This window comes from Lampetra planeri, chromosome 9 (assembly GCF_965212315.1).
Source record: "Lampetra planeri chromosome 9, kcLamPlan1.2.h2, whole genome shotgun sequence".
NCBI classification, from domain to species: domain Eukaryota; kingdom Metazoa; phylum Chordata; class Hyperoartia; order Petromyzontiformes; family Petromyzontidae; genus Lampetra; species Lampetra planeri.
In genome coordinates, this window is record NC_136115.1 from 3776787 (window position 1) to 3788911 (window position 12125).

Genomic DNA, 12125 nt, shown 5'->3' on the forward strand with positions numbered 1-12125 from the left:
ATTGATGGGTGATCGTTTTCAGATAATCATCGATGGACGATTACTTCCGCATGATTGTGATTTACGAATTCTGATATACGAATAACGATTGGTAGATGGCGGATAATTGATGATGACTTACACATGATTGAAAGCTGATTATTGATTATGTTATGGGTCGTTGATAATTTACAGATGATGACTTATGAACGCTGATTGATCAATGGTGATATAGGGATGATGATGATTTTTGTTTAAGATTGACAGATGACGAGTGATGGAGGATTCTTGACGACTGATGATCGAATATCTATACATCGATTGATGGATCATGATTTATTGATGATGATGATGAATTATGATGACCAATTGCGATTCGAAATTTCTCTGTTCATTATGACGTCATACCTTGCGTCACGTGGGTGACAACGCATGGTGAGCAGCGGATGTCGAACCGGCGTCGTTGGGTCTGTCGGTAAAGTCACGTGGTTCGGTTCAAAGGAAATAGCAAAAAAATAACAAAAAAAACTACGACGTTTCGATCGCAACACAAGCGGCTCGTGGGACTTGTTTTGACCACAAATCACCGCGCTGTTCAGTGCGGGTTGGTGAAGACCGGCAGGCACTGATGTTGGACAGAGTATACGTTCATGCGTCTCATGCTGCTTACACACGTTGTTACTGCACTGCCTTGCCTATGAAACGTATTTGCACAAACATGTTGTTATATTTCACAAGCGACTTGTTTTGTCTAAATGTTGTGAAACAGACCCGGTCTGTTTATGAATGACGTCATTTTATTGGCACATAGTAAGTAGCCTCTTGAAATCAATGTCACGTGATATTCTTTGGGTCTTTCGGTAAAGTCAAGTAGATAGGTCCACAGAAAATAACAAAACTTAAAACTACTACGTTTCGATCGCAACACAAGCGGTCGACCCGTTGTAGTTTTTTTTTTATTTCTTTGAAACCTCTCTCCGTGACTCCCGAAAGACCCAAACAATATGAATTCCTGCAGTCACGAAAGTCAATGTCAGATGATCCTGGTTATTTACCGAGAATATGGTCGACCGATCTTGCAGCATCTTCTGAAATACAGGCACGGACAAACCAGATACAGGCAGTCATCGACTTACGAACATTCGACTTACGAACATCCACACTTAAGAACCAGCAAACTGGTTCGTAAGTGCAAACTGAACCCCACAACTATTTTGTTCAGTGGAGCAATCCTCCGCAATATGTAAGTCAGCCTCGCGCGGCCCGAGTTCCGTTCCCGCTCAGAGCCAGCATCGGTGACGATAAGCTGAACCGGTCATGGGCCTCCCGTAGATCGACTCAGCCTCAAATAAGTACCTGATGTGGTGCGTAAAAACATCGCCACTAGGGAGACAAAGGTGGTCGGGCGTGGTGTTGGACACCCACCCGCTCGTGTATCGTTCGGGCCTTCATAGGTGCTCGCTAACAGCACTTGCCCCCAACAGTCTGTTCAGCTTATATATCTTTGTGTGTGTGTGAAAGTGAGTGTGTCTGTGAAAGTGAGTGTGTGTGCACCTAGTGAGTGTGTGTGTGGGGAGCGGCAGTGAAATGTTTATCACGCTGCGCTACCAACCCGGCGACCCGAGTTCGATTCCCGCTCACGGCCAACACCAGTGACGATTGTCTGAATGGCTCCTGGGCCTCCCTTAGGTCGACTCAGCCTCAAATGAGTACCTGGTTCGGTGTGTAAGCATCGCTCCTTGGGGAGTCAAACGGTGGTCAACAGTAGCCGGGCGTGTTGCTGCCAGCTCACCCCCATCGTGTGCCACGCCGGCTTTTATTGGCGCTTCTCTCCAACAGTCGATGAAGGCGATGTGCTGGATCGTTGTCGTTGGGGTGTGTGGCCGTGCGTCTGTGTTCGTGTCTGCGCGTACTAGCGCGTGCCTCGTGTGTGTGTCTGTCTTTGTGTCTGTGATGTCTTTGTGTCTGTCTTTGTGTCTGTGATGTCTTTGTGACTGTCTTTGTGTCTGTGATGTTCATAATCAACGTTTTTGGGTTAGATCGCGTTATTTATAAATGTGTCGTAACCCTCCACCACCCGACACGGCCAATCAGCAAAACAAATGTAAATGTTGTGGTTTCACGCCTAAACACACCGGTGGGCTAAAGCAGTGAACTATTTGTCTTTTGTCAACGTGACACTTTTTTTGCCGATTGGCCGTTTCGGGTGGTAGAGGGTTACGACACATTCGTAAATAACGCGATCTAAACCCAAAAACGTTGATTATGAATAATATTGGTCGCGAAAGCCTACCACGTGTTAAACTGTCTGTGATGTCTTTGTCTCTGTGTCTTTGTTTTTTGTGTGCATGGGCGCGTGCGTGCCCCATGGTGTGTGCGTGCGATTGTGGTGGCTCATGGCGCCCCTTCCGACAAGTAAGCCAGCATCAGGACTCAAGGTAAACAAAAATGAAATTGATTTTTTTTTATCTATTCATGTTACTTTGTTTATTTACTGTACAGTATTGTTTAACAGTGTTACATGCAAATGTATTTCTTCTTATTTATGAGTTTAACAATGCTTCATGTTTTTTTGTTGAACCGTAACACGAAACACTGACCACATGGGCATTTAAATATAGTACATTGTTGTGTTCCGACTTACGAACCTTTCGACTTACGAACGGGTCTCGGAACGTATTATGTTGGTAAGTCGAGGACCACCCTGTATGACCCAGTATATGATGTATTATCATCAGAGGGTGGAGCGGTGGCGCAGATGTTTGAAGCGATTATAGGCACCCCCACTTTCGCCAACACGCACTGAACGTGGTGAAGTATGGTCTATGGAGGCGGGGGGGCGGGGGCTTTTATCCAGCAGTAGATTGACAATGGCTTAGTAGAGCATAAGTGGGTGAACGCACATATTTTACACGACGGTATGTGACCATATTCTAACAGATTATAGGACGCACTTTTTGCATGCACGGTGCTGTGTAAAATGGGAACTCTTTTTTGTCAGAGAGCATATTGAGTTTGCATGTTCATCATAATAACACGCGTGGTTAATGCAGTCGCGATTCCTTGCAACAAAAAGGTTTCTATTTTGGTGTTTGAACGTCTTAACACAACTTGTTTAATTGCCAGACGGGGCAAAACTTACTCCTAATATGTTCACAGTGTGCTGTATTTTAAACCAAAAAGTTGTCGGTGCGCGCCTTACTCCATCCCGGCAGCTGCGAGTGTGCGGCCAGATCTCTGCGACTTCCCTTGTCGACGGCCCGGCACAACATCTTATTATTATTTTATTTGTGTCAGCTGCGCTTCAGACTTTGCGTGGAACGTCGAACAATCCGACCTGAACAGCGCGCCGCGTGGCGAACAGCGCACAGGCAAACGGCCCCCAACGGCGACGGTTGAATTGCAGGCCAAATCCACGCGTGATTAACTTGTTTTATTTTACCCCATGGGCGTAAAAAGACACACAAGTCTTAATTTTAGAACTTTCGTGACTGCAGGAATTATTATTTGTTTCTTTCGGTTAAGTCACGTCTAAAGATAAAATAACAAATTAAATTAAATAATAGAATACGACGTTTCGATTGCAACACAAGCAATCATCATCAGGTATAATGAAATAGCGACATAAAATCTAACCAGAAAACTATAGACAGACATATTAGCAGACAGATATCACCAAGATACATAGCGAGAGCAACACAGGTAACAGAGAGGGGTGATCGTCTCTGTGTGGTGGCCTTAAATAGACAGAGGGGGGCGGAGGCAGAGAGAGGGAGGAGGGTTAGAGAAAAAATTAGCATATCACACACAAGGCCCACGAAAGGAATGTGGCATTCTATAACCCCCCGGGGCCGCAAGTCAGTCACACAACCGACTGCTGCTGCTGCTGCCGCCATATGAGGTCAAAAATGCGCGCGCCTGGCTTTGGAATCCGACGCAGTCCTCGACGGACACGTGTGCACTAGGCGTATAATGCGCGACATGATGATGGGAGGTATGTCGGAACCGAACTAACATTGATCTCATCGCACGGCGCCGCTGCTGCGTTGTCAGCGATACGAGAGCACAATTAGCCACAACAACAACAACTACGAAGCAACTCGACGCAATAGCATTGCATTGAAAAAGTGAAAAAAATAGGCGACGTTCCGGTCAATGACCCTGTTTCATAGCGCAAGAAGGGAAGGGGGAATTGCCCGAAACTTCAATGTTATATATTTATTTAAGATAATGCAGTTTTATTGACGGATGTTGACTTTATTATTTAACTAATTGGGCGTCAACCCGTAGCTGAATCCACCCGCTAGAGGACGTCTTGCTTTAAGGTGCTTCTTCTAATCCCCCGCAAAAAAACAAACTACGACGTGATTTGTTCTGTTTCTCTCTCTCTGCCCAAAAAAAAAATCCACAACAGCGGTCGGTGGGATGGGCAAAATTCCAACGAAGGACCCCCTCCCTCCCTCCCGATCTCATCCGCGTTCCCTGACGTACCCAGCACAGGAAATGACTGCACAGCGCCGGACGAACGCGCAGTCGGCCAAGGGAAGTTGCGCACCCACCCGCCCGCACCCACCCGCGCTTGCGGATACTGTATTTGCATCATCGGCACGGGCACCGACGACGCGTATTGTGCGGGACAAAGGATCTAACCCGCACACACACCCACACACACACTCGCGTACACACACGGGGCTCTGCATCGTACACACACCGCTCACGGACACGCACGCCACGCCACGCGCGTGCACAACACGTGTCACAGCAGAAGGAGCCACAGCGACTTTGCAGATCATCCCGAGTGGGGGGGGGGTGCCACAGCGGGCGGGCGGGCGGGGGAGGGGGCACATTTTTATTCGGTGGCGGCGAATCATCATTTCAAAAGAGGTGTGCCCCAGAGTGGTGCTGTGCGAGACGAGGTCGCGTCTGAATCCACCACGATGTTGACCCGGGCAGGCAGAGCGCGTCCGACGCAGACGCAGCCGCCGCTGCTGCTGCTGCTGCCCGCAGTGCTGGTTGTGGTGCTGCTGGTGGTGCCAGTCGGTGGCGCACAGGATGGAGGAGGAGGAGAGTGCCACGCCGCTTTCGACCTCTACTTCGTACTGGACAAGTAAGAGTGGGAACTCGCGGGAGAGGAGGGGCGGGCGGGTGTCAGCAGTTTGGGTGCGTTGAAGTTCTTCAGCACCGGCACTTTTAAATCGTGCCAGATTGAAACGTAGTTTGGTAAGAACTGGTTTGTTTTGTGTGTGTTCGTTTGTTGCCCTTGCGCCGCACCTCCGACTACCACGGTTGGATAGTACGGTGCGGAAGAAGTTCAATATGCACAGTGCATGGATGCCGTGCGTAGCGAACCTGGGAGGTGCGGTGGAGGGACAACAAACTGCACACACAAATTAAACACACAAACTGTACACACAAACTAAACACACAAACTAAACACACAAACTAAACACACAAACGAAACACACAAACTAAACACACAAACTAAACACACAAACTAAACACACAAACTAAACACACAAACTAAACACACAAACTATACACACAAACTAAACACGCATACTAAACACGCAAACTAAACACACAAACTAAACACACAAACTGTACACACAAACTAAACACACAAACTAAACACACAAACTAAACACACAAACTAAACACACAAACTAAACATACAAACTGAACACACAAACTAAACACACAAACTAAACACACAAACTGAACACACAAACTAAACACACAAACCAAACACACAAACTAAACACACAAACAAACTGAACAAACAAACAAAGCGCAGTTCTAAACTAACGAATTTTCGCATTGGAGACAAAGGAAACGACACCTCGGAATAGTGTTAAACTTGTCAAACAGTCTTTGACTTACGAACACCCGACTTACGAACACCCGACTTACGAACATCCGACTTACGAACAATCGCAACTTACGAACGAGCTTCCACGAGATATCGATGTTTTTGTTTAACATTGACTTGCAAACGGGAACTCGGACTGAGGAACAATTCTGTTTAGCGGGGCGATCTTCCGCGAGATGTAATAAGTCAGGAACTTTATTTATCCTGGATAATTCCTGGTGAGTGTGTGTCTCTGTGTGTGGGGAGCGGTGGTGTAGTGGTTAGCGCGCTGTGCTATAAACTTGACGCGCCGGGTTCGATTCCCGCTCACGACCAACACCAGTGACAATTATCTAAGTGGGTCCTGGGCCTCCTCTAGGTCGACTCTGCCTCAAATGAGTACCCGGTGCGGTGTATGGTAAACATCGCAACGAGGGAGTCAAAGGCGGCCAGGCATGGTGCTGGCCACCCACCCCCTCGTGTGTTGTGCCGGCCTTCATAGGTGCTACAAAGGCTATACAGGGGATCGTTGTTGTGCGTGGTGTGCTCATTTGTCGGGACTTATTGCGTCCTTCCCGACATACAAGCCAGCATCAGGACTCAAAGAAAGTTAAAATAAAACCGATTTATTTTTCGATTTATGTTACTTAATGTTCGTCTTTTATTGCAATATTGAATACAAATTTAGACTATTTCTTAGTCATGAGTTTAACAATGCTTCCATTTTTTGTTGGACCGTAACACTGGCCGTATGTTCGTTTAAAAACGGTGCAGTTTCATGTTCCGACTTACGAACATGCACACTTACGAATGGTGCGTAAGTCAAGGACTTGTTTATACATAGGAGCCGTGGTTTGCGTGTTTTGGCAGGACTTTGTTAAAAGGTGGCTTCTTGTTGTTGTTACTGCTGCTGATGATGATGAGCATAGTAATACACCTCTGGTAGCGGTGGCACATTGGTTCGCGCACCGCTCTCTGAGGGGCCGTCCATAAATGACGTCACGCACCTAGGGGGGGGGGGGGTTAGACATTTGTGACGATGTGTGACGACGGGGGGGGCGGGGGTGAGAAATGTGACGTCACATCAAAATGCGCAATTTTAAATAAATATAGACAACACGTTCTACTTAATGAAATTACTTTTTTAATAAATGTTTTCTCCTACAACATCAGTTTGCAGCGCCACATTAAATACGTACTACAATGACAATAGTTTAAAGCGATTTGAAACATGTTTTTTTTTTTGGGGGGGGGGGGGGGCAGAGCTTTGTGACGTCATATTTGAGGGGGGGGGTCTGACTTTTTGTGACGCCGTGTGACGAAGGGGGAGGGGGGGGGCAAAAATCGTCCATAATCGCGTGACGTCATTTATGGACGGCCCCTTATATTTATATCGGTCGACTCAGCGTTTTCAATGAGTTTCTGGTGCCAGTCGTGTGTGGGCATCGACACGGAGGAGACGTGGTGCCGGACCACCGCAGTTTGCCGTTCAATGCGTTGTTCCAGGTCTTTATAGACGCTCGCTCACAAGAACGTTTGCCCCGACAGTCTCTCTGTAAGCTGGGCTACCCCTAAGGGGGGAGGGGGATTATTACATCCGTCATGTATGCACATTTGTTGAACTTCTCTCGCACCGTACGTAGCCGACCGTGTTACTCGGAGGTGCGGGGGGAGGGAAGGACAACACACGAAACACTAAAACGCAGTCCTAAAGAAATTCGTTTAAACATCTAGATGATTTAAAAGTCCATGGCTCCAGTGGCTTCCTAATATCGGGCGGAAGAGCGTTCCAGACGGCCGCAGAAGCGCGTCTGAAAGCGACCGCGATGCATGTGACCGTCTTTGTTCGACGGTGATAGCCAAACGCTGCTTCTGAGTGCGCCTGGTGGTTTGTGCTCTTTGAGCAGATCGTCAAGGTGTTGTGAGTCACTTGTGGCAAGCACTTTGTGTGCAATGAGCACGACCTTTTAGCTTATTAGTTCGGCGGCCGGAAGCCACGGCAACTCGGCGACACAGTGACGTCGACGTGCTGCCCCCCCCCCCCAATGCTTTGGGACCCCCCCAATGCGCGTGGCCCCCCAATGCGAGGGGCCCGGGCCCCCACCCCAATGCGCCCCCCTCCCCTCACCGATGCTTTTGGACTCCTCAATGCGCGTGGCCCCCCAATGCGAGGGCCCCGGTTCCCCCCCAATGCCCGCCCCCCCCCAATGCGCGGGGCCCAGGGGGTGATCGCCCCGATTTGCCTTACCCCTAAGAGGCACGGCTCTGCGTGGTCACAGCACTAATCTCTCCTGCATCTCGCCGCCGGAAACGCCCCTCCTCTCGGGGCTCGCGGGCTCAGCCAGAGGGGGGTTTGAGCCCAATTTGTGAGAGAGGGCGGATCGCAGCGGCCGATTTGCCTTCGAATGCAGAGCTCCCTCGAACGCCGATTTTTCGAGAGGAAAATAGCTGTCAACAGGTCGGAATTGTGTTAAGTCGCCCGAATGAGCAAATCTGAGAGGTGGTTTGATAAGACACACGTGCCCTAAGGGTATGCCTTCCAACAAAGTGTTGGTACCATACTTCATACTCATCGGTATTAGAAAAACAAGTTTTGCTGGCTGGCTGGCTGACTGGCTGGGAGGGGCGGACAGACGGTCACGTCCAAATGACGTACGGGTTGCTAGTTCCTATCAAGAATTAAAAAAAAACACGACGAGTCAGCATCATCCAAGGGTCGGAATCTTTAAGGTCCACATTTCCGTAGTTGTATTTTCTTCTTGTACGAAGCCAACACGCATCCCCCTACATCTCTTCTCTCGTCACCCAACCCCCTTCCCATTGCGATCCGCCTCGATTCCCTTCTCAGAGACAACAGATAAGAGATGACATCTACGGTAGAACGGTCCCTCTGGCTAATCACTGCGATTCCATTACCCCTAACATTAGCTGCTCACTGTGTGCCAGTGTGTAACGCGGCCACACTTATCCATGCCACGACTTACAATCCTCGTTTATTTTGCCGATGCAGTATTCGGTTTGGCTCCGTGTGCCGCGGGCTCTTCCAGTGAGTGCTAAGCTGTCCAGTCGACTCACGCTCGTGGGCTTTTCGCCGCAACCTCGTGCACAATAACAAGTTCCATGCTCGTGTTACCGGCTGGATTGCTACGTGTGTGTGTGTATTTGAGGGGGAGCGGTAGTGTAGCGGTTAGCGCTACGCTGCGCTATGAACCTGGCGACCCGGGTTCGATTCCCGCTAACGGCCAACACCAGTGACGATTATCTGAACCGGTCCTGGGCCTCCCCTAGGTTCGACTCAGCCTGAAATGAGTACCTGGTGCGGTGTGTAAACATCGCCACTGGGGAGACAAAGGCGGTCGGGCGTGGTGCTGGCCACCCACCCCCTCGTTCGTGTACCGTTCCGGCCTTCATAGGTGCTCGCTAACAGCACTTGCCCCTACAGTCTGTTAAGGCTATACGGGGGATCTTTATCTTTATTTCACATAGGGTTTAAATCATGGCTAAATGTAACGCGGCATTTACAGCCTGACTCGCTGAGATGCGTAAATGTCCATCGGTCTGGCTGCGTGACACTTCTTGCCACCTGAGACATTGCAGGCTTGTGGCCAGTGTGGAGCGCGTGCCCGGGAGGCCGTTGTGTGCAAGGATTTAATGCTCTCCAGCTAAAGGTTCAACGTGTTCATGCATTAGCTCTGTCCGTCCGTAACAGGAGGGGCACTATAACTCTCGTGAAAATGATCCAATACGAAGCAATGCGCAGTAAAGTTGGCTTTCTATTAGGCACTTTAGCCTTATTGAAAACCGGCCACTTTGTTCCAAGGGCTTGTTGGAAACATTGGAGGACCCAAACGAGAGCACCAAAGGGCTATTTGCAAATGTGCAAACGTGTTTTTCCCGAGCAGCCATCCGTCGTCGGCTTTCGCGCGCCGCAGGCTGAACACATCCGACGACGAGCGCTCGTTGATCAGGAGTCACTGGTAATGCACGTCGCGTGACGCGTGACGTTTGTGCCGCGCGGTTTTCCTGACTCGGAGCGGGCCCCCCACTTCTCGTCGGCAGATCGGGGAGCGTGGGGATGCACTGGAATGAAATCTACGACTTCGTCAGAGAGCTCACGGAAAAGTTTGTCAGGTGCGTGAACAAAAAAAAATCGGGAATAACGATAACCGCAAAAATAATAATAAAATGTTTCAACATTGCCTACTCACTCTTACATTTTTTCCCGGTCCACCGTACATGTGTCGTAAGCTTGCTCCGTCGACTTGATCCGTGGGATAGTTGCAACAATTGCACTCAGCAGACCCTCTGCCCCGAGGACGGTCGTTGTTAAATGACGTGGGCACACCCATCGCTCCCCCCGGGGCATCTGATTCCCATGCCGTGTTCTGTCTGGTCCCAGCCCTTTTGTGTCCTCAAGCAAAACTAAATTGCAGCTGCGCAGTGCTCTCTCTCTCGACCTGTACGCTTCCGGTTACAACACAATTAAAGGAGGCAATGTGGTGTTAACTTGTTCACCACCATATTTGGAGACCTACTGGTGCAATGTTCTTGTATGGATATAATAAAGTTCAGCTCGAGTTCATTGCTGTGCTGTACTGCTATGCTCTCCTTCACCAAAACGGAAACTGACCGGCATGGTGAGCTATGGGTCATACAACCCCTGCGGCAAGCACGGTGTGGGGAAGCCCCCCGAAATGCAGCAGTAGATTGGATAAAGAGCTCTCCACATTTTACAACGCGGTTCATACTTGTCGGTGTCTCCATTGCGTTTGTGCTGCCTGAAGGCGAACGCTGTGGGCATCGCGGTGAACCGGTTGTTGCAAACGAACTCCTCGCGTGGTTTTTGTTTCGCCCGCCCCTCCTCCACACAGCCCGATGATGCGATTGTCATACATCGTGTTCTCCTCCAAGAGTTACGTCATCATGGAATTGACATCCGACAGGTACATTTCTGTGGTTTTTGATCCGCCGTGTTTTTTTATTTTGCGTCCTTGAGTCACGGACTATGGTTGTGCACGTCAGCGGTGCGCCCGGATATTTATGTACTTCAGCAACCAACGAACACAAATATAACAGTTCACAGATTTTTTTTTAGTGGTGGATTACAAAAAAATAAACTACTTAAAAAAACCTAATGTGACAATTCCACTAAAAACACTACATCTTCATCACAAATAATGTTGTGCCACACACTACAAACGTAACGACTTATCGCGGACATTGAGAGAGTTTCCAAAAGTTGTGAGTAACTTAAACACACGCACTTATATTTTAAAATTCGAATGAAAGCTCGTGCTCTTTCGAAGAGATTGCTACACGGACATGTGGCTTTTAAATAAAACAGCAACGTTAGGTCCAGTGTGACTTTTCTTCGTTTTTTACTTTACATTTTTATTCCAAAAGCAACATCGTTGCCCCGCGCACCTCTCACTAAACAATACGTTCAGAGCGGCAGTCCGTGCAGAGTCCCCAATACTCGCTCACGCTGCCTTGTCACTCCGTCACTCCGGCACGAGCTTCCCGTCGTCTTTAGTACGCAGCGATCTCCGTTGCTGCTAACGATCTGCGGACGATCATGCCGCACGCCGCCGTGCGTCTTTGCTCCAGAATGTGCCGTTGAATATTCGACGGATTGTTTGCTAATCTGGCCGGCGAGGTTGTGTGCGGAGTTTTAGAGGGTGCTGATAGCCAATCGAGATCCTGATTGGGGATGAAAATTCAGGCCTTCTATAACATCCAGGGTTAATAAAAATGAGTAACTACTTTGTGGAACGTTGACAGTGTTCGTTCGGTGGACAGTTGTTGTTTTTTTTCCTGCCATAGTAACGTGGAACACTCAAACAAGTTAATTGTTTTTTTACCCTTTTATCTGGCAACAAAACTGACATATTTTTTTACAAGGAGTCATGTTTGCATTGACCGCAATACCTGCGGTCGGAATGCAAACAAAAAACACAACTGACAATGTATGCACTGTCCTTGAAATTGATTGGTCCACACCCGAGACAGCTTTCCTTAGAGCCTAGTCTCACATGGTGTTGGACCAGATGACACCAAAAGGCGCACAACTCAAAGACAATGCACCATCAGAGTATGAGAGCTCGGGGTAAGTATTTACACCATTGGAACCTCCTTTGCCAATAGCAAAATATGATAATTGGTTTTTTACTCTTTTATCTGGCAACAAAACGGACACCTTTTTTTTCCAACAAGTATTAGGGGGGATTAGTGGCAGAGTGGTTGCCGCCACTGCGCTATGAGCCCGGTGACCTGAGTTTGATTCCCAGCCAAAGCAGAT

General features: G+C 48.6%; 2 protein-coding genes across 2 annotated transcripts in view; both read left to right on the top strand.

Annotated features, from left to right (window-relative positions):
• Positions 1-3676, top strand: part of LOC144720578 (AP2-associated protein kinase 1-like) — a 253435-nt gene extending 249759 nt beyond the window's left edge. The window contains exon 19 of the transcript XR_013585778.1: positions 3448-3676. The gene's annotated coding sequence lies outside the window, so the exon portion shown is untranslated. The remainder of the gene's footprint in view (positions 1-3447) is intronic.
• A 143-nt stretch (positions 3677-3819) lies between these two features.
• The window catches only part of LOC144720579 (anthrax toxin receptor 1-like), a 66201-nt gene continuing 57895 nt past the window's right edge, over positions 3820-12125 (top strand). Inside the window, exons 1-4 of the mRNA XM_078597402.1 lie at positions 3820-3973; positions 4394-5086; positions 9887-9958; positions 10699-10770. Of these exons, the coding sequence (XP_078453528.1) occupies positions 4917-5086; positions 9887-9958; positions 10699-10770 (314 nt within the window). The 5' untranslated portion in view covers positions 3820-3973; positions 4394-4916. The remainder of the gene's footprint in view (positions 3974-4393; positions 5087-9886; positions 9959-10698; positions 10771-12125) is intronic.